We start from the raw sequence: 23,118 nt of genomic DNA, 5'->3' as shown, positions 1-23,118 counted from the left end.
GATGTACTTTCGAGATATATAGCTGTGCCAGATATCGGGCAAGAAACCTCTCACTCTGCGATCGGCTGTGCATATATAAGAAAGAAAAATCTGCGAGAAAGATTTGAGACTTTTTCTTGCTCTTGGAGAACATAGACGTGTCTTCGCTCCACGACTAGGCTCGGGAACTTATCGCGGTGACAACATCAAAACTCGGTCACCGTCTCCAAGTTCAACTCGGGGGGTACACGTCTGGGATGAATGGGAAGTAGAAAGGACTTATATTTGTTATTTTGACATCGGCATTGAGCAATTTCGGAAGATTTTCGGTGGAGTTGGTACAAGAGACATTACCTTGCTCTCCTCTATTCGTCTGCTACAGTGCTAGTGCTACTATTCCAGTGTTTAGATGCCTGGATTCTAATGGAAGGCTGAACTCCCTGGGCTGAAGCATCCAATAAAAGCTCCAACAAACGAGGATTGGTTGCGTTCCGAAATTTGGTACCACTACCAGACTTGAACATCGAGAAGAACGACCTGATTAACCTTTTTACGAGTGAAAATTCTGACAGAAGGTGAGTTTCCAGTCAACCAGAAAAGAGATTTGATAATTGCTACAATTTATTTTTGAATTTGCCTGTCTTTGTCTTTGAGGAAAGTGTATGTTTAACTTTATGAGCCTGTTTCAGTGATTGGGGTTCATTTAATTTTCTGGAGGAAACGGTAGCAACCTAATCCAGAATCTTTGTTTTCACTTTGATCGGATGTCTTTAATTTCATATTTTTCTTACACTAACTTACTTGAGTAGGATCTAACTACAAATCATGATCGATATCTGTGGTAACAAATTATGAGATAGATCTAGACTCTAGACTCTATAGACTATAGACCCAATTAACTCTTTGAAGATTAACATCATCGATATCGGGCACTGTTGATATTTCATTGTTTAAAATTTATATTCAATTAATTTACCTACTAACATTAGGTACGTACGGCTGTCTATTTGTAACTCTAATTTAGATGTGCCGAGCCTGCTTAGAAGACTCAGACTCGGAGTCAGTTGGTGTTTTATTTTGCTATCCTCATCCCCTCAGGACTTCCGTTTGCGTACTATTATATTATCATTAATTGTCCATAAATCTTCTAAATCCATCCACTTCTTATTTGGGATTTGGTAGGTATTCGTAGATCTACGGGATCCACCCACAGAATGATCTAATAATAATTTCATCTGAAACAAATGTGTGAGATGTGTGTGTGTGATCCGCATGACTGCTAACGTTGGCTGCGACCTGTACCTTCGTATCTGGAGCACATGTCGCGTGTCTTGTCCACGTGAGGACTGTAATGTAATAGAAGGTCGACAGTAAAAGGCAGTCGGTCACGTTGAAGATGCTCGGCAATCAGCGAGCGGCTCTCAAACTTAAGAATGTTTAAGCATATAACTGCATTTTAGGATTATGTAATTCATATTTCAGTTCTTCTCCGAATGGGTTGTGCGATTTAAGTTACCACAGATCTCAGTTACGTATTGTAATGGTGTATGGAAGCGAAATAAGCTATTTTACAGAACAAATTCGGAGGTTGATGATATCAACGGCTGTGAACTACTTTGTGTTCGCCTGCCTTTTATCGAGCGCGCTGCTACTTCCTATTACGTAACACTACGTTTGTGCTACACTTGCTGCATGATTATTTTCTCACATTCGAATTGAGAATGTTTTTTTATTCTATTATTAAGGGGAGTGGCTTAGTTTTATTAAAAAAATTATGAGCTACTTTCACTTTTAATTTAAAAAACAAGAACCATCTATTTAAATAATTTATGCTGTAACTATGGCCCGGCCCCCCCCCTCCCCCACTCAGTGTTATTTAGGGTACGCATATGCTCGTTCCCTCTTTTTGAAAGCACCCCCTATCTGAGGACTGCCAACATTTCCGAACCCTCCTTTCGCGGGCTTTTTGCAGGCTTTTCCTGCCTTGGAGACCCCCCTAAATTCGGAAAAATGTTCTATGTACCCCCCTAAATTCGGAATAATTTCTCAGGAGTCCAAAGAGATGAGAGAAAAAAAGAGAAAAAAACACCCCCTTTTTAAAGAAATCTCCTGGGTGAAAAGTCAAATACACCCCTTTTTTTACAATTCTCGGGCCGGACTTTGTCGCACGAAAAGTACCCTTTACCGTACATTTTGGCATCACGCATGCGGTCATTCCGACCCCGGAGTGGGGGGGGGGGGGGGGAACTATGGTCAGTGCATGAGATCCCAATATCCATCGGGCCAGGCCAATTAGTATTACAAAATTGAAAATGAGACAGAAATTTGTTGTTTCATTGTACTATATATCGTCGCTGTTTTCACGAAGTGACGGTAGTGAACAAAAATTGCATTCACTTTGCGTGACGATTTTCCTCACTACCGTCACTTCGTGAAAACAAGGACGATATGACTATTCCATGGACCAGTATTTTATAAATGGCTAATTGGTGGTATTATCTGGTATACATGTACTTGTAACTGTTTCCTCGATAGAAGTATATTTGGGTTTATCAAATAAAAATACTCCCCAAAAGCTTTCATAAATAATAAATATGCAGGCATCATCCTATTAGAATAATATCTTGTTCACCAATTTGTTACCCCATGTGCTGTCCAACTTTACTTGTAATACAAACAAATGCATTGCCGGTATATATTTCATTTTATCAGATAATCAATGATTGAGATATAGTATATTGAGTTTTTTTTAAACAATAATAGATTGCAGGATCTGATGTTGCCATCAAATTAGCTCATGAAAATTTGTCTGTTAAAAATACCAGTCACATTTCATTTCAGTGTGAATAAAAAAAGAAAACTTAATTTAAATGTTCAAAATGCAAAATTGAAATGGTTACAATTTAGAAATTTAACACTCCTTGACATTTTTGTTTAATCTGTTCATGTTTGGTGTAGGGGAAAAGATTTATAAAATTAAAAGGTTAAAAAGGGAGAAGAATTTTAGAATGATAATGTTACAATTTAGAAATAAAAAATATATATCCAAATGATATCTTTCTTGAATCTGTCCTTGTTTTGCGCAGGTGGAAAGGAATATCATACATACATAGCGTATTCTTCAAAACCAATCCCCTACCATCATATACGATCACATTTTTATTTATATATTTCCTGAAAGGAGGAGGAATGATGTATTGTGCATGACTTCGTCCCTCAGACATACAGCTCTCTGAAAAGCACTGTCATACATGCATTAGTTGGAAATTCAGACAGCCACTAACATACAGACTTTGGTTTACTGTTGCAGGCAATGTGCTATGTGCATCTGTGTTTATTCAATGCATGCTAGAATATAATATGAATTGAACCTCATATAGTCTGCCAATGAAGTAATTAACATGTTTAAAACTTCAGGAGAGCTCTATAATTATTGATAGGCACGTATCTGTAGATTACATTATGCAAATGACACAAGCAAGATAAAAATGATAAAAGTATATAAAGATTAATATGAGAGTTACGTTTTGCTATACACTGAATCAATGATACAGTAGTGGAACTTGGTACATTTTTAATTCAGTCTGCTAAAATGTATAGTATGGATTGTATATTATGTAGGCCTGTAAAGAAACAGATAATTGAGATTTCTAAAATTAATACCCTTTAGAACATATTGGTGTTGACGTTGTATTTGAGACTAACATTTTCTCTGTCAGGGATTTGGAAATAGCTGTCAAAACCAACAAATGGTATACTTTTCAAAGAAAAGCCTAAATTTGAATCACTCTGGTGGAAAAATGATTGTTTGCTGTCTTTATTTGGATGGGAGCCAGCCCCAATGCTTTGTAATGTAAACACTGTAGTCTTCCATGCTAGATCAGACAGACATGGGCCCTTTGTTTGTATGTTGCAGGTTCATGGGAAGTTCGAACATGCAATACTTGGCCTCATTTCAGTACAAGTACCCATAGTCTCTTGGATCAGACTTTTTTTAATGGTTTAAAAATATTTAGCGAATCTGGACCATTTTGTAAAATTTCTTGCACTTGAAGAAGTTTTCTGGATTTACAAATTAATAAAGTCATCCATAAGGTTGATCTTGCTGTAAAGTTTTAGGATATTGGAATGATTAAAAAAAAAAATTATATAAACTTTCTATATATATATATATATATATATATATACATCTCTGGTGATGGTGATCCAACATTTATGGTTGCAGTTAGGTTTCAGTTTGGGTTAAGGGTTAGGGTTTAGCATACCTTATTCATAGATTAAAGGTATACCGGTAGACCAGTTTTGGAAATGCCCCCCTCTCAAAAAATGAAAAGGAAGCTCTTATTACCAATCATGTGAAAGAATATGTTTTCACTAATATGTGATGATACAAATTTTGCGGAGAAACTGCCTACTAATTGATATATTTGGTAAATTATCATATCTATCCGGCCTGGATAGATACCGCTGTGTACAGTACTACAGTGCGTGTAACTTTACCAAGACTGGGCCAAATTTCTTATCATTTTGATGATTCCAGAACCTTGCAGTACACACCAATACTTATTTGCTAGATGATCAACCTTTTCTGATCGATTCCACAATGTTTCTTTCACAATGCCATTGCATGACCAGAACTGGTCTATACCTTTAAAGGTAAAGACCATGTGAAACGCCATGTGAAACGCCCCCCCCCCCCCCTCAAAAAAAAAAATGGAATCTCTTATTATCAATCATGTGAAAAAATATGTTTTTACTAATACGTGATGATACAAATTTTGCCGGGAAACTGCCTACTAATTGGTATATTTGCAATTTGGTAAATTATTATATCTATTTGGACCCGATAGATATCGCACATGTGTCGTGCACGTGTCGGGTAGTCCCATATACATGTATACATCTTTCTGTGTACAGTGCTTGTAACTTTACCAAGACTTGGCCAAATTTCTTATCATTTTGATGATTCCAAAACCTTGCAGTACACACCAATACTTATATACCGGTACTAGATGATCAACATTTTCTGATCGATTCCACAACGTTTCTTTCACAATGCAATTGCATGACCGGAACTGGTCTTTAACTTTAAGGGATCAGGATAGGGATTTGGTTAGTATAGAAAATATGGAAGAGCAATTACCACAGGAGCATGTGTCACAACCATATTCCTGTTACCCTTTTACTTCCAGTGAAGTTGCAAAATACATGGCAGAAATTAATCATTAAAAAGATGCAATTTTGATAATTCAATAACCTCAAGCCCTCAACCCACTCTGTCTCAACCTCCACTCCAGGCAATGGAACTTATTTGGAGAAAAAAAATGGCTACAAAATACAATACAGTGAAAGGCCTAAGGGTCTGGAAGATATTACATGTAGTTCCTGCTTTATGCAATGGGAAACAATGTTTCAAATCGAGCGAGCCATGTTTTGCCATATGGAGAAACTAGGGCAGTTCATTTCTGTACATGCACTTGGACTTGAGTCAGAAGTTTAACCTTGCTCTCCAGGCCCTGTGTTTGCAACCTACATGTATGTGCTTTTGCCACGGGAAAGGCATACATACATAAATTAAGAGGTAAAATATAAATACAGAGCAAATTCATGATACATGTATACCAACAATTACCTGGTACCTGGTTACAAACTACAAGTCATTGATAATTATTGTAATTGCACGATTCTATGTACTATACACAACTAGCAAGAGTTGAATGCATATATTTTGATCTTTGAAATGTAGGCTAAATTATTGTCAGAAACTGTTCAGTTTGTTCTAAAAAAGTGTGTCTTGGAGTCTTATTATATTGTCTCATTTCTTGGGCCATTATGTTGTACAGTTTACTTTAGCCATTTTTTTGTACTTTTGCAAAATCATTTATATATTTTTCTAGATCAGTCTCTCTTGTTATGGATCTCTCTCTCCCTCTCTCTCTCTCTCTCTCACTAAATCTGATCCTTGCACACTAGATAGTATTGTTGTTCCAGATTGTGAACTTGCCATCCATAATGGTGCCAAGCACCCCGCTCCAAATTACCCAAATACAGGTCGGGTTCAACCTCCAAATTCAGCCTGGCTGATAAATAGGTCAACAGAGTCGAATTTTGGTGGAGCTGTATTTGTCACAGATGTTGCCGTAGCGCGATCCCTGCTCGCTCCAATATCGCTGTCGTGGCTATATTGCCCCGAACACACATGCGCAATGGGTGAGCCCAATTTACCTTCTGCAGGCTTTGCCATCTCTTCGTAACTAGGTCAAGTAACCTGCAATTGCACAGCACATGTAGGTCTCCCATAAGCGCTTTCGAAAGGTCATGCAGCCTTTTTATATGAAGGTTTCATTCGCTTATCTAGTTTTCATGGGGCTGATAATTGTTTCAGCCTTGCTTGGGCATTGCGAAAGAAAGTGCTTAATTAAACCTGACCTATATTATAGCTGATATGAAATGATGTTATTAGAGCTATCACGTCAAAAGGCAAGAATACGATTTAAGGCAGTACGTATTAACTCCTTAACCTCTATAATTTTTGTTCAAAGATAAATGATTCATTATTCTCAATCTCTTTCTTTGTTTCTTTTTACAAACCCATGTAATCCAAGTGGTATCAACACTGAAAAGGTTCAATAAGGTTTAAGTTCTTAAAATTTACATGATCTAATAGGTGCTCTTGTATCACTTTGTTTTTGAAGACTGGTAACAAAGTTTGAACCATAGACTATGGGAGGCAAACAGTTCTTCCACTTGATATTGCGAAAGCTATTTCCAAGAGATTTGTCATCGGTCTCTGCTGAACTACAATCTTTGGCGTCCACTTATTACTCTATTGATTGACATGTAATCTTCACTTTGTTTAGTTGATGGCCATTTCTATTTTGGCAGAAAGGTGGGTCGGGTCAATACAGTCATACTTCCATAAATAGAGGCCGAGCTTGGAGGCATGTTTTATGTTGATATAATTTATTCATTTATTTCTCTCTGGGTTTCTCTCCCCTATTCTGTCTCTTTCTCTCTTTTAATTTTTTGGTTGCTAAAGATATATATGTTTCTTACTTTTGCCAGGTATTGGGAAGTAGTTGTGTGATGACTCGAAATGATGGTGTCTTTCTTTCTCTCTTCTCATGAACACCAATATCTTTCTGTTTTTCTTTCTTTCTTTTTGCTCCTTTACACATCACTATTTTTTGCTCCTTTTATATATCTTTCCTCTTTCTCACTCCATTTTTTGTGTTGCTCTCTCTCTCTCTTTCATCTGTCGCCACCCTCTCTCTCTTTCTCTCTCTCCCCCCCCCCCCCCCCCCCTCTCTCTCGGTTTCTGTCTCGTTCGTTCCTTCCTTCCTTCTGCCTACCTTGAAAGAAGGTCGGTTCAAGTCTTCTTGACATTATTTTGTGGTAGAGGTCACGCGTACTTGGCCCTGATACTACCTATATACCCTTACAAAAAGGGAACTCTAAAAGTTAGGCAAATATGCAGTAGTCTCGCTGCAGGATTCCCAATTATTGATTGGGAATAGCGTCAGAAATAGTGCTATTCCTGCCACCTCGATCCATAATTTCAACTAGAGCCTCTCAGTGCATGGTATATATATATATATATATATATATATGCACTGCAAAAATAGTTCATTATCATTATTACCGTAATGTAAGAGATTGCCAATTCATTCTGGGCCTTGTCTTAAAATAAGTTGCAATTGCTTCAAATCAATTGTTACTCTTTCTAATAAGGACCATAATCTTCAACCCAGAAAACCATTCTGGTCAATCTTAAGACTTAACTTTTAGAATTGATTGAAGCCATAATGTGAAATTTGGTGATGTATAAGAGCAACTAAGAGGAGGTGGGGTGTGAAGTTGTTTGCCCAAAATCTAGTTCCTGTTCACCGGGGAAAAAAGTGTTGTTTTTTGGACTTTGGTGTCAGGGTACGTGTCTATTACTATCTGGTATTTACATGTCTATTTTTAACTCCTTTTGAATTCATAATCAATAAAAATCAGTAGTTATGAAATATGAAAAGAATTGGCAGTCTGTGCAAATAGACATTTGTTAAAAGCACTTGAATTGCTTTATGGTGACTATATACCTCTCTTTCACTCACATTTTTTCTTTTGTAAACAGAGGAAATTGAGTTTTTAGTCATCTTACTTTAGAATGTTATTAGTTGCAGCAACTAATAACATTCTAAAGTATTGAGACTTGTTTCCTATTTCTAGATATCTAAACGAAGAAGGATAGTGTGAAATATAGATTATAATGCAACCCATATGAAGTCCCACTGGTACTGTTGTATAATCACATTTGCATGTTCACTTTCTTTTAATTAATGTGTTTGTGTGGGGAGGCAGGGGGGGGGGGGGAGAGGGGGTACATCAAATATGTTCAAAACAGGCAAAGCAATGTATATGTACAGTTTATGCTATGGTGTTAAGAGGATATCGTTAATTTGTGGAATCACGTCCCTGTACGCGCATAGAAGTTGCGTCATTGTGACTAAATGTTGTTTTGTGGTTTGACCAGAATACATCTATCTGCCATATTCATTGTTTCTCGCTTATGTACACGGCCAGGTGTGTATCTCGTGACGCCCAAACCATCCAACTCCGCTTTGTCTCGCTAATTTCAAATACGGTATGTTACATAATCCTGCCGAGGCAATCTGTTTGCTGCATGATCACTTAACCTCAGGGGTGGATAACCTCCCTGCAGCAGCCACACATCTCTTTGTCTGCAGTCGAGAGAGAGCGTTGGAAGGTGGACTATATTTGTGTTGCAGGGGAAATGATGAATTAATCCACATTGATTTAATTAACCCCGATGATGATGATGGGAGAGATAAAAGAACGAGAGGAGGTCAAGCAGTTCGATGTAACGCCTCAAGTGTCCCTCCTCATCATCACCTGCTACCATCTTTATCTAAGGGATACTATCTACTTCAGTTGATAATCATCACATTATGTAGTCCTTAGAAGAAAAGAAAGTACCAGTATAATAGAGAGAGAGAGAGAGAGAGAGAGGGGGGAGAGAGAGGAGAGAGAAAGAGAGAGGGAGGAGAGAGAGAGAGAGAGAGAGAGAGAGAGAGAGAGGGGGGAGAGAGAGAGAGAGAGGGGGGGGAGAGAGAGGAGAGAGGAGAGAGAGAGGGGGGGGGGGGGGGGAGAGGAGAGAGAGTGGGGAGGGGGTGAGAGAAAGAGGGGTGAGAGAAAGAAAGAGAAAAAGACAGGAGTAGCAAATACATGTACATGTAATAACAGTACAGAAGCTTGACATTAAAAATTATGGAAATATCGTGAAGGAAATGAATGCTCTTGTAAAATCCCCATTTTTGGTACAAGTATTCCTGTATTATATATTACCATCTCATTCTCTTTATCCATCTAAAAATACCAGGATTTTGTATAATGTTCAAATTTGAATATCATGATTCAATGAGAGTTACCCAGAGTTACTGTGCATAGATATCTAGTCCCGTGAATGTAATATCGATCCAGACATACAAGAGGTGACCATGAGGGGAAAACATTTTATAATCATGTGCGTATGAGTGTACAGACGCTTTTAATTGGGTCAGCCGAGAAGGAGGAACCGAAATAAAAACGGGGAGCATGAGGATTATTTTTAGCACTTGTACATTAACAGAATGCGGCCATGAAAAGAGAAAATAAATTGACATTTAAGAGTTGACTGTGACTCACGCCATGTCTTTCTTCAGAGTCATCTTCTTCTGCGAGGGCATGCATGCCTTCAATCATGTTTGAGTAGGTTTTCTATGGTGTCCTCAATGTGCGAATGTACTCTAGTCGCTGAGACTATCAAAGGTCAAGAAAAGTGCGTAGTTCATTATGGATTCTACTATCCATGAACCTAGCTAGCTGGAAACATGCCGTCTGATACTGATACGGGGCTGGTGGGAATCGAACAAGGAAACACATACATGTAACTGCATTGTGTATACATTCAGGGAAAGGGATGGATTTTTTTTGTTTTAAAGATAGAGAATTCAGCATTGTATAGTTGTTCCCCGATGCTCCTGTTCACTTATGTCATATGATGACACCCTTAGAGGCCCACTTCCTTCCTCTGTTAGACTTATTCCTGTTTATAGTCAACTTTAATTACACATTTGTCCTCTAAAATAATGTTTTTTAAAGAAAAGTATGGCTATGTCTATGTATGTGTGTCTGGGATTGGTTTGTACAGATGTGTACACATAGGCCAGTCAGATCCCGTTATTTAGTTTTTTTAGGGGTAACACTGAAAGATGTGAGTTAGGATCGAAAATCGCATGATTAAAAGCCAGGACCACAGAATCAACTATATGACCTACGTGCAACTTATTTCAGAGACGTTGAATCAAATCCATTGCTGCCACAATATTAATAGTCCACCATCAACTTCTTCATAAATGTATTGTAGCTATACCTGCTCTCTCTATTAAAGTCAATGGCTAGTGAAACATAGACTTGAAACCACTTTTTCTTCTTCTTTTTCCTGGATGTAGCGCTGTTCGGTTTCTTATTGCGATATTGTTGATCATTCTAAGAATCCATTCCGATTTTGAGTACATTTTGCTGGTTTCACCAAATGTACATCTGAGGAGAGCGTGAAGGGCTTTTCCTCTGAGCAATATATATACCAACATGTAGGAGTATAATGCCTTTCTGTCTCTCAGCAGTCAACAACAATGAGATTCTTTTCATCAATCTATCAATTATATAGGAGTATAAATTGATTTTAGAATATTGGTCAGTCGATAAGCCAGGCTCTCCTTTTAAGGCTCAAGTCGGAATCAGGGACCAGTTTCTTGAAACCGTCCTAAGTCTAAGTTCGTGGACATAAAATAACACACGTTTCAATGGGATATCTAAGAAGTAAGACTTATGACGGTTTCGAGAAACGGTCCCGTGGTGCTTACAATGGTAGAGTCTGTGAAGAAGAGACTAGGAAACTACTCATCTACTTGTGTGCCCAGAAAGTAGGTCACTCTTTTGACTGGTAATGGGATCTTGAAGGTCAAGTTCAGGGAGATGTCAATTCTCATCTCACTAGTCCTGATAACCTGACCCAGTTGGGACGTAGTTTGCGGGGCACACACCCTCCTCTTGCATAACAACACGTAACACAGAGTATGAACTCTGAGACTAAGGATACCCCCCAGTCTGTAGACCCTGTGGTGTAGTTGCTCCAGTCACAGGCTAGGCTCAAGGCTTGATGGAATCGTGTCAAGTGTCAAGTAGAGTCTGTTTCTGCAGACTAGTTCCGTGTGCTGTGGAGGATAGGGAGTTGTCTAAACCAATCGGAAGTGCTAGATACAGGAAGCACTTTCGCTTTGAAAAGAAACTTCAGTTTATTTGTCTTAATTTGCTTGATTTTGACCTAGTTTAGGAGAAGGCAGAATAGAGAAAGATTTGATACCTAAAGAGCCTGAAGGACAAGTCGCACGCACATGCAGTAGCAGTATTAAATGTATGCTTTTTTTGTATGTTTGTCCCCCAGGCCCTATTAAACATCTATTGTATCTCCAATCTGACTAATGGTACAATTTATTACATCCTTTGTTATCTTTCTGTATTCAACATGGAGTTTATTTGAAGTTACTGAAGGTTGAGGATACAAATTGAGTGAAGATACAATTAATTGTATCTCTATGTTTCTGTGTCTTTGTGCAGTGGAATATATTGAAGAGGGTTAGAATGATTAGGTAAGTGCATGTAGATTTATAAGCAGATTTAATGGCCCTAATTAGTAGATTATTGTCATTATCAATTAATGTTTGTATACATTTTTCATTTGCTGTAATGAATTTGAACTAAATTGTATTATTTCAGGTTGTGACATGATGACGTCTGTTGCAACAAGTGGGTATGCAGTCCTATGTCGGGTGTGTGGAGACAAGGCCTCTGGGTTCCACTATGGTGTACATGCATGTGAAGGGTGTAAGGTACGTAAGCTCAATTCTTAACTATTTCTAGAAATTTTGAAAAAATGCAAGAGAAAATGCTTACAGTATTAGACCCAGGATTTCTTCAATACTTTTAAAAGCCTCTGTATCCTGAATATTGATTACAAGGATTTAGTTCAAGTAGCAATCAAATGACTTTGATATAACTTTTTATTTTATTTGACTTTTAATATGACCTTTAACCTGGTGTTGAACCTGATATTTAACATGGCTGGCTTCTCTTAAATTTCCAGGGTTTCTTTCGACGGAGCATCCAGCACAACGTGAAGTACAGGGTATGTAGCAAGGGAGACGAGTGTCTCATCATGAGAATAAACAGGAACCGATGCCAGTACTGTCGCCTCAAGAAGTGCCTTGCAGTGGGGATGTCCAAAGATGGTAAGCAACCAAACAATGTTTCACTCTTGGGCCTCATCTTACAAAGAGTTACAATTGATTCAAATCAATCGCAAGTCCTCCAATCAATCACAAGTTTGCAGTCTCCTATCGCTTAAATTCATAGTTGCGATTTGATATCAACTCTATTTAAGACGGGGCCCAAGAATTATTTTTCTTAATTGCATAAAGTCACAAGTTCATTCTGTATTTTGAGAAATACAACCATTTGAAATAGAAAGGCTGACGTTCTTTCTCTGCAATCTAGCAATTAAAAAGACCATTCGTCTTTCCTCACTGGGACGTCGGGGGGGGGGGGCTGTTTTTTAAAGCAGTTTATCATTTCATTTGTGAATGAGGTGTAACACCATTACATATGTTCCATCATCAACTTTTCATTATTCCCACAAAGGTTTTATTCCGTACAATTTAGTATAAATGATGAACTTCAGATACTATCATGTCATCTTTTTTTTTCTCACACTCATATATGTATATATAAATGCTAAACATCATGCATGTATTATTTTATGTGGTCCCCTTTTAGCTGTGCGACTTGGCAGATGCCCCAAGAAGTGCAAGCCCCAGGGTCTGTTGATGCCCTCCCCGCCCCGCTCCCCTGCAGGAGATGGAGACACCAGCACCCTGGAGGACTCTCAGATGAAGACCGAGCAGCTCATACTAAGCATCCATGAAGCACAGAAGAAGACCTTATGGGATTGGGGCATCCTACAGTGCAGGAGTTATAACCTTCTATCACAGGTGGGTGTCTGTCTGTCTAGGGCTCCAGGCTGGGATCTCATAAGGCCATGTCTGTCTCGGTTGAGACCAAGGATAAACCAATTCCTGTTGATAAGCCTGATCGCATTATTGGCAATTATACCAGAAGTTTGCCCCTAAGAGCAATTCTGCGTTCATTTCAACATTATCGAATGTGTTTTTTAAACATGCATGTATATAATAATGTTTTAGTTCTAACTCATTTATTTAATTTAATGCTGCAATTAATCCATTATTTCAAAGTATGATATAACTGTTTACCTGGGAATTGCTCTGCAGTCAATTTCTAATGGAAACATGAAAAACAGACATTAAACCATGGACCAAAAACTATATCTAAGAAGTATCTGCAGTACTAATATTTTTATTTCATTTTTTTGCTTTTCTAGGTTTCAGACAACAACAACAATAACGGCGACAGCATCCTGGCAACTCGTTCCAAAATCATCAACAACCTCATCACAAACAACTTCACCGCGTCCATCACCCGCATCATCAGCTTCGCCAAACTCGTCCCAGGTTTCCTGACGCTGGACAAGTCGGACCAGATCACGCTACTCAAGCAGGGCTCGCTTGAGATCCTCCTGGTGCGGCTCGCACACTATCTCAACACCAAAGAAGAGGGCGCCAAACTGATCGAGAGCTGCGGGTCGGCTTGCCAGATGCTGGAGGAGTGCGGCCTGACGTCGCTCAAGGAGATCATGCTGGACGTGGTGGACTTTGCGCACAAGTTCAAGTCGTTAGGGATCGTGACGAGCGAGGTTGGACTCTTTACCGCAATCATTCTCCTTAGTGCAGGTAAACGATATGCTTTTTTATCTTTATTTACTCTTTCCACATAGCAAGCTTATAGCAGAAAAGAACTCTCATTAAAGGAGAGAGTGCATAGGGGAAGGAGATTTTGGCCAGTAGTGCCTATCATTACAAAATTCCAAACGTCTATGGCTGAGACACCATATGGAGCCTTAAAAACAATTGATAACATTTTTTATCATTTTATTCTTGACATTAATACACATGTCGAGACACTTTATGGAGCCTTAAAAACAATTGATAGCATTTTTTATCATTTTATTCTTGACATTAATATACATGTCGAGACACCATATGGAGCTTTCATAACAATTGATAGCATTTTTTTATCATTTTATTCTTGATTAAGTTCTCATGGATTTTAGCTATAGTAAAATATTGTCTACAGGAATTGATTTTATTGATGTATGGTGGTGCAAGAATTTCATTGAAAGCAAGAAAAGAAATGCGTTGTGAATAGCGTGAAAAAAAGAAATCAATGTTTCTTGTTTGCTTGTTTGTGTGTGTTGTGTTTCAAAACATATTCATGGCAGTTACCACTTGTTGCTATGCTGGGCAAACTTTGAACAAGCATTGGGCCTTTTATGGGTAGCAGTCGTTCAGGAAAAAATTCATTGAGTTACATGATACTTCTATGGACTTTTGAATTCACAAAGTCATGTAGTGTGCACTGATCAGCGATATATTAGGCAATCCTTACGCATGCACTATCGAGCCTTTGAGGAGAGTGCGCGAAGATTTAAATCTGCTGAGTACTCTCTTCATTTCAAGTGGCATCCATCCTAGCAAGCTACAATTTGGGGCAAAAGTGCAGGACCCCACCATACACAGACATCGATAGGCTAGAAAAAGATTGCTCGCTAGAAGGCGCCGACAGACTGGAGTACAGACTCGGTAAGCTGAACCAGTCGACTGGAAAGTAGGTCGCTACGAGTGACCCCAAAAAGGGCGCTGAGAGGTTCACCTCTGTTACACTCTGAGGCCATCAGTTCTCTCCCCCTCCTCTCCGCTCCCACACACACAACAATTCTCTCTCTCCAAACACCACTCGCTTGTCTCCCTCTCTCTCTCTCTGTATCCCTCTTCTCTTGCTCCAAACTCTAAGAGTCTTTTCTTTTCCTTCTGTATTTGATGCCTTGAACTCCTTTCTCACATGTCTCTTCTCTTTTTTAATTGTTTCTTCTTATCATGTATCACCTCGACCCCTTGCTTATGTTCTCTCACTATCTCTCTCTCTCTCTCTCTCTCTCTCTCTCTCTCTCTCTCTCTTGTGTTTACTCTTCTCTACCGCACTATGTACCTCTCTCAAGTCTAAATTTGACTCCACCTCAAGTTATTTCTCTGGAAGGAAAAAAAAAACACAAAGAGAAAACTAAATGTATTAAAATATACCCAAAAGATTTTTTTTTTTAAACAACAGATAATAGTCACTTAAAAGTGATTAAACTCTACAGCATGTAGATGTAGGTTCATTGCTTGCAATAAAAAGCTGCAATCATCAGATCAAATAAGATGATTAATTCAAGCAAAGTTCAGGACGTGACCGACAGACAGAGCCGCCATGGTGCACTTGAACTAGAGATAGATGTAGGTCACAAACACAAAACAGAAAAAAAAGGGACAGCCCGAACTGTGGGCTTAATTCCACATTTTAATCACTACCGCTTCCCTCACTGCCTATTCTAAGGCTGCCTCAAATCATGAACCCGGAGCAGATGTGTGTCAGTAAGGCCACATGAAGGGTCCTGCATGCTGCTGCAGTTCCTGCATTAATTGTCAAGGGCAAAAGTCACTTTGTTCTCGCCTCAGCGCTTGCTTCTAAAGACGAATTGCGTGCACAAGTACAGTGTACGTGCTATTGTGACGTTTGGTGAATGGTTGCCAAGATACGGTAGTTATTTTTTTCTTCTGTAAAGTGTGTCATTGATCTCACATGCCCGATGGCTGGGGATATACCTTTAATGATACAATGACGGACAAGATTTCCATATGAACGGATTTTAATTGCATCGGTATGACGATGGTGTGGGTAAAGAAACCGCAAATTACATTTTTTTATTTTGTCATGATATATTCATCTTGGAGTGAATGTAATGAAATCATAACAAATAACATTAATATACTTCATCCGTTCAGAGCATGAAAGGCATCAACTCATATACATGTACTGTATTCTGTAATACAGAGTTAACACCCTTCTGGCTCTCAACAGACCACATATCCTTCAAGAAAGGGTTAGCAATCGATTTTATTTTATCTTCAAAACTTAAGCGCAAAAACCTCTTGTGAAATAGGCATCAGCATTTGGAGGGGGGTCAGACGTGCCCCTTTGCACCACCACCGCATTTAACATGTGCCATGAACTTCCGCTGAGAAGTATGTCATGACGAGACCTATTTTTGCTATTAGCGAGAAAAAACGTCAGCAGACCATTGAATCTGCCCCACATTGTCGGCCTCTCCATGCTGTAGGATGTGTGTGTTTGAGGATGTGAGTGTGCGAGTGTGTGTGTTATTGTGTGCCGTGGTTGTCTCTCTCTCTCTCTCTCTCAGACCACATCACCGCTTTATTGATCGAATGGTAGAAAGATTGGCCTAGATTCCCGTCTAGTTCAGATGAATATGGCACAGTTGAGTAAGGCATTGCTGGTGAGATAATTGTGGGAGAGAGAGAGAGAGAGGGAAGGGGGGGGGGCGGCATAGGTTTATAAATGGTTAATCTTCCCGAGCAAAAACAGAAGTGCTATGATTATGAATCATAGATCATTCCTTTTGTGGGGATGGCATTTTATTTCCATGACAATTAACTAGAATTCTATGTGTTAATTTTAGGAAAATCACTAGTCTTTCTTAATTTATGCTTTTGGAATTTTGTTTGTTAAGGTTTCATTTTGTGTGAATTTACAAGTGAGACATATATTTTAAGGTGTCATTTCAATGGAATATTTAGTAATATAATGAACATTATTATTTTTTCTGAGTGAGATGTCCTGTTTTTACGTATTGTGTTGTCCATGTTTCTACATAATTTTGCAATGATTTATGGAAATCCTATCCAGTATACTAACCAAAACATACTTGTTATATATGCATTTTGAGATTTTTGGCAAAATTGTTAAAGGCAATAATTTAAATACAGATATACATTTATTTGATTATTTTGCGATAATGTGGATTTCATTTAAAAGCAGCAATAGCAGTATTTTGGGGGTAACTTATGAAAATTGTTCACCCTCATGCAAAACAAAAAAATTAGTAACTGCAAAAAGCTAACAAATTCTCCCCTATTCTTCCTTTACTGTTGACAGATCGTCCAGGTCTGAAGTACCCTCAGCAGATAGAACCGCTCCAGCTTCAGGTCATACAGGCCCTCCAGTCCCAGGTCATGCACAACCATCCCAACGACCGGTCCGTGTTCCCTCGTCTGGTCACCAGGCTCTCAGACGTCAGGCAATTCAGCGTCATCAACTCGGACAAGATGCTCAATATCTTTGACGCGGGAAAATGAGGCAAGCGCTGCTCTCGCTTGAGTTCGAGGAACAATCATGCCAATTATGAAAGACAATGGGAAATTTGAAAAGAGACTTCATGAAGAGTCGACTGCCCTTCTTTCTGCTTGGACTATAGAAGGCAATCGTAGAGGCGTTATCGGAGGATGTTTTTGTTGATGGCATCATGTCCCTGAACTACGGGATCAAATGCACAGACAGGTAAAAGATGCTGTTTTTAGCAACGTTTCCTGGAAAAACTTGTGTGAAGTATATAAATCTACACTATCGTGAAAGGGCCTCACGTTTTTGTCTTCACCACCTCTCTGTTCCTCCTCTTGACTCTGAAGATCATTGTGTGATAATTTCCTTCCAAAGCTGCAGAAGGAAGGAAAACAATCCACAAACAACCTGCTTCATAATGTGTGAATATTTATGTTATAATCTATGAAAAGATATGATGCACTTCTCTCCTGTCAGCTACTTTGTCCATTGTCACACGGAATGTCCATTTGTATTATCCCTTGTGTCAATTTAATTTGAGCATATTCCAAGTATTTTGATTCATATTGAACCTTAGGCAATCATGAGGTTATGGTGATGTTCCTCTCTGAAGATAATGTCCTTACTGCTTTATTACTTGCTTTCGTGTTTACTACAAGCTATAAGCCTAAGGGCAATAACTCATATTATTTTTCATACAGAGTTAATACCTTTCTGGCTCTCAACAGATTATTCATTTTATCGCAATATCTAATGTGTTCTTTGCATGTGACTTTCCAATGCAGCAAAAATAATTTCAATTAGCAAAATCATATCTATTGAAGACCAAAGAAAGACTCCGCCCTTCCCTTCTAAAAACATCTCAAATAAATCAATAAAAAATCTTGTATCAAATGCTGAGAGCTGGAACCCTCAGTATGAATTACAGGGTGGTTTTAAAAAAAATCCTGTCCAGGAAGCTATATGTAAGGTTATAAAATCATTATTATATATTATTTGCTGTTTAATTCAACTAAGTCAATGTCAGTGTTTTAAGCAAAGCCTCATAATTTTATGTACCTGTTTAAATTGCTCAAGTTTCTTTTGGGACATCTTCTTCCAATCTTTAAGTGCTGCTGTACCCCTGTCTCTTAACTGAAGGGACCTTGTGTAAAAGGGACCAGTCTCCCTATCTATCTATCCATCCATCCATCTATCTATCCATCCATCATCTATCTTTCTTCCTATTTATCTATCTTCCATTTTATTTATTAATCTATTTATCTATCCACCTCTCCATCTATCTACCAGTCCATCTATCCACCTATCTATTCATCTACTGATCTTTCTATTTGTCTATCTTCCAATTTGTTTATCTATCGATTAACCTATCTGTTTGTTTGTTTATCTATCTATCTGTCTGTTTATCTATGTCCCATCATAGCTTGGGGCCGCTGAGGCAACAGCATGTTTCATATCGACTCTTGAGGCACAGGTTCTCCTCCATAGATTTCTGTCTTCATCTGAATTATGTAAATGTACATAAATCTACCCTCTTTTCCTTTGACAACAGATCAGCAAAAGTTCTATTTTCTAGCAATGAAAGTAGATATTTCTGGTTAGCTTCTTTTATAACCCCCCCCCCCCCCCAATTATTCTATTCCAATTTTTAGAACATTGCTCGAGAAAACATGTTTCTCATGGATTTTGAAGTTTGAAAGTATTTACTTCAGTTACAAAATAAACTAGCCATTACACTGATCTGTACATACCTCAAGCTAGAAAGAACACAATAGGACACATTACTTTGTGAGTAAATCATAGTATTGTAATTTATAAGGATGCTGATATGCCCTTTTGTCATGTATGTGTGAATTTGCATCAATCATGTGCACTTGAACGTTGACACAAAATGTATATCTTGCAACAATTTTGCCAGAGATGATTGGAACTTCTAAATCGAAAAATAGCAACGGAAGCAAACATCCTAAAGCTTTTCATCTTGCCCTCATTAGAGTAAGTCACAAAAATGAACAGAAAGTAAATAATGGCCTTACATCTTCTTTCTGTCGGCCAATCACAGCCCAAGTATCTTTTGTGCGCTTGTTCCTGTAGCTTTCGCTTATATTGCCTGATTTCGGCTTTCTGTTCATTCTTGCGATTGACACTGATGAAGGCAAGACAAAAAACTTAAGTATGTCTGTTTTTGTTGCTATTTTTCAATTTTGCCAGAGTGCGTTGTGTATAAACTGCATCATTAATTGTGACACACTAGTTCCTTAATAGTTTTACCTGTGTGGATTGTAGAATCCATATTCAAGTATGTGGAATATGTGATATGATAGCATGCGGTCACCTCGTATGGATGCCTGAGAGATTGGTTTCTAAAACAAAAGCAAAACCATGACTTCTTAGCCATATGTAGTGAAATTCTCTTGATTTAGTCTGCTGAGAGTCAGAAGGCTTTAACTCATATCATTTCCCACAGTTAACACCCTTTGAGCTCTCACCATGTGATTGGTCTGATACATGAGTGGTATGAAGGTTGCATTTTAGTTTCTATTTTCTGCTCCTGAAAAGTATTCTGATATGTTAGAATATGTTACTGCTGTCTGGTCGGAGCCAGAAGGATGTTAACCCATATCCTTGAACACAGAGATAACACCCTTCTTGCACCAAGCATACAATGTCTAAGGATATGCAATCATGCTCCTTCATACTTATTCTGTACTTACCCACTTGCTGAATTCCTGTTTTCACCAGTACCAAATTATGCCTCTTCAAGGAAAACAAACAATTCTGTTCAGAGCTAAAGGGGCATTAATCCTCCTCTGTAAAAGTATCTGAGTTAATGCCCTTCTGGCTCCAAACAGACAAAACATCAAGTGTGTGCAATAGAAATAGTAAATTAAATCATAGTAGGTAGTTTTTCTTCTTTTATACTCATTCACATTTTTCTTTCTTGAAAATTTACATTTATTACCCTGTTGTTTCTATCTAAGCTGATAAATATTTAAATGAACGATGATGTCAACAGGGTGCAATAGGTATCCATAAAATCAAAGAATTCAACTACATGAACAAAGAGGGGGGGGGGGGGGGGGTGGAGATGATGAACTATTATATATCAAATTTACTTGAGAGAATTTGAGAGAATTGTGGTGATATGTGCTTTAGTGAATGCTACGTTGTTTTGTGTGACTTTGCAAATAACTGTTCATGAATGCTTTATAGACAGTCCTAATTTCCTAAACTATTATAAGTGTCATGTCGAAAGATATAATAATTCTTGTGCACGTGGCCTATTATGTGAATGTATTATGAAATCGTGTAAGTTGTATCTTTTCAGAATTGTACAGCAGATTATATATTATTAAAATGGCACATAAACAATTTAATTACAGAATCAATTGATTTTTTGGTTGTGAGATAGAGGTGAGAGATAGAGAGAAAGGGGATACAAATGCGAAATGAAGGTAATGTACATTTTGAGAGAGTAGAGGGAAAGGGAGGAGAGAGAAAGAGAGAGGGGAGGGAGAGAGAGAGAGAGAGAGAGAGAGAGAGAGAGAGAGAGAGAGAGGTGAGATGGAGAGGGGAGGAGGGAGAGAGAGAGAGAGGGGGGGGGGAGATGGAGAGGGCAGAGAGGGGAGGAGGGAGAGAGAGAGAGAGAGGGGGAAATGAAGAGGGGAGAGAGGGGAGGAGGGAGAGAGAGAGAGAGAGAGAGAGGGGGGAGATGGAGAGGGGAGAGAGGGGAGGAGGGAGAGAGAGAGAGAGATGGAGAGGGGAGAGAGGGGAGGAGGGAGAGAGAGAGAGAGAGGGGGGGGAGATGGAGAGGGGAGAGAGGGGAGGAGGGAGAGAGAGAGAGAGATGGAGAGGGGAGAGAGGGGAGGAGGGAGAGAGAGAGAGAGGGGGAGATGGAGAGAGGAGAGAGGGGAGGAGGGAGAGAGAGAGAGAGAGGGGGAGATGGAGAGGGGAGAGAGGGGAGGAGGGAGAGAGAGAGAGAGAGAGAGGGGGAGATGGAGAGGGGAGAGAGGAGAGGAGGGAGAGAGAGAGAGAGGGGGGATGGAGAGGGCAGAGAGGGGAGAAGGGAGAGAGAGAGAGAGAGAGAGAGGGGGGGGGGAGTGGATATGGACGGAAATGTCTGAAATTGAACAGATGAAGTCAACATGAAATCTCATCTATTCAAAACTGTGGGGGGGGGGGGGGGATCGAAGGTTAAAAAGCACCTTACCTTTTTTATACTAGATAGCGGGTCCCATCTGTAAAATGAAATCAAATAAAAAAAAATAAAAACCTGCATTATTTTACACTTCTTTTGAACATCTGGCGAGATCTGAAGAAAAATATAAACGTTTAGCGCCCTCAATCCCCAATTCATTATAGACATACTGGAGTTTGTTTTTCTTCTTCTATTCTCTCTTTCTTTTTCGATTGTGTGTGTTCTTCAAGATGTTTTCTTTTCGATCTCGTGTTAGTTACTTCACGATGTTCCTTATTTGGAGGGCCATCTATTCAAAGGGTATTGTAGTCATAATTTAATTACGATCAAGAAAAATGTGCATTTTTTATGCTTTAATTATTAATTGATGAAACAATAAACACGAATATTTAATATCAACAAAATTAAGAATATAATCTTGTCTGAATGATGAGTGTAAAGACCTGCGTACAGTCGAACCTGCTTTATTGACCACCCGTATAGAAAGACCACCTGCTCATAAAGATCACTTTTGTTGTCTCCCTTAATAAGCGGACTTTATAACAGGTTTCACTGTAGTTCAATTGAGACGGGCGCCAATTTGTTGACCCATTTTGTTCCGAGGCTTACCGTACTGTCTTTCTTGTAAGCTCTTTGGTGAATTTTGCCATTAAACAGAATGATGAAACACACAACAGAAGAAAAGTAGTGCGTGGAATGTCGAGGCTCTAATGGATGTAAAGGGAATGGAGCAAAGATGCCAGAGTTTTCTTCAAAGCGGGATCGAGAGAAGACACAAGAGAAGAAAAGGGAGAAAAGTAGCAACTGATATTGGCCGAATGTGCAATGTCATTTTGCAGTAGCAGCAACCGCAGCCTGTAAGGATTATTCATTGAATATTTATAAGCGATATGGCAAGCAAAATTTGAGATTTTTCAATTTTATCAACAGTATCTGGTATTTTCGGTCATTCTTTTTGTGTGTGCAGGATGATAGTAGCATTTCATATTCCATTTGATTTGTTTATGTTTACGGTCTGCTTAGTTATGAATTATTTTCATACGATATTTTGTTTCAGAGATTCTTTTGTTAAAAGACATGTGGATTCCAGGTATGAATGGTTTTATTTATCCATTCTCTAAGCTTTTGTAACGCAAGCACCGGTGAGCATTAACAACAAAAAATAGCTCTATTTATATATCTGAATTTCCTTTCATAGTGTTCGCGGTTCCTCAAAAAGTTTCCGACCGAATGATGGCGCTATTACAAATCATGCACGAATCTCTTTGACCATGCAGCGTGCACGTTCAATCAATGTCCCTCGATTGGCAAGTAATATTTTATGAATAAATTCCAAGACTTATTTAGCGCGTACAACTGGGGAATTGAATTGTTTTTGATAATTTTTTAACAAATGTGTTAAGCGCAGGGTTCATTCAGGTCACCATGATATGTTAAAGATACTCCGAAGATACTATGTCCCTTTTGCAGCCAACATCAAATTCTGTAGAACTTTGCAGGAATTAATATGTCATGTATGTCTT

General features: G+C 38.7%; 1 protein-coding gene across 1 annotated transcript; it reads left to right on the top strand.

The window, feature by feature from the left end:
* Positions 1-231: 231 nt before the first annotated feature.
* LOC580686 (nuclear receptor subfamily 1 group D member 1) lies at positions 232-20,774 on the top strand. Its single transcript, XM_780727.4, has 6 exons — positions 232-554; positions 11,806-11,918; positions 12,173-12,317; positions 12,862-13,076; positions 13,484-13,892; positions 17,215-20,774. Exons 2-6 carry the CDS (start codon positions 11,814-11,816, stop codon positions 17,412-17,414), a joined length of 1,074 nt encoding a protein of 357 aa, XP_785820.2. The 5' UTR covers positions 232-554; positions 11,806-11,813; the 3' UTR covers positions 17,415-20,774.
* Positions 20,775-23,118: the final 2,344 nt, after the last annotated feature.

The sequence above is a fragment of the Strongylocentrotus purpuratus genome, unplaced genomic scaffold (genome assembly GCF_000002235.5).
Source record: "Strongylocentrotus purpuratus isolate Spur 01 unplaced genomic scaffold, Spur_5.0 spur5_scaffold_7, whole genome shotgun sequence".
Classification (NCBI taxonomy): Eukaryota; Metazoa; Echinodermata; class Echinoidea; order Camarodonta; family Strongylocentrotidae; genus Strongylocentrotus; species Strongylocentrotus purpuratus.
The sequence above is the reverse complement of the archived record's forward strand: the minus strand, read 5'-3'. Positions and strand labels throughout refer to the sequence as shown.

What these genes read in the sequence shown, in the direction of transcription:
- LOC580686 (XM_780727.4), top strand. Translation starts at nt 11,814, where the DNA reads ATGATGACGTCTGTTGCAACAAGTGGGTATGCAGTCCTATGTCGGGTG. An exon ending in GTTATAACCTTCTATCACAG is followed by an intron (nt 13,077 to 13,483) that starts GTGGGTGTCTGT and finishes TTGCTTTTCTAG; the next exon opens with GTTTCAGACAACAACAACAA. An exon ending in AATCATTCTCCTTAGTGCAG is followed by an intron (nt 13,893 to 17,214) that starts GTAAACGATATG and finishes TACTGTTGACAG; the next exon opens with ATCGTCCAGGTCTGAAGTAC.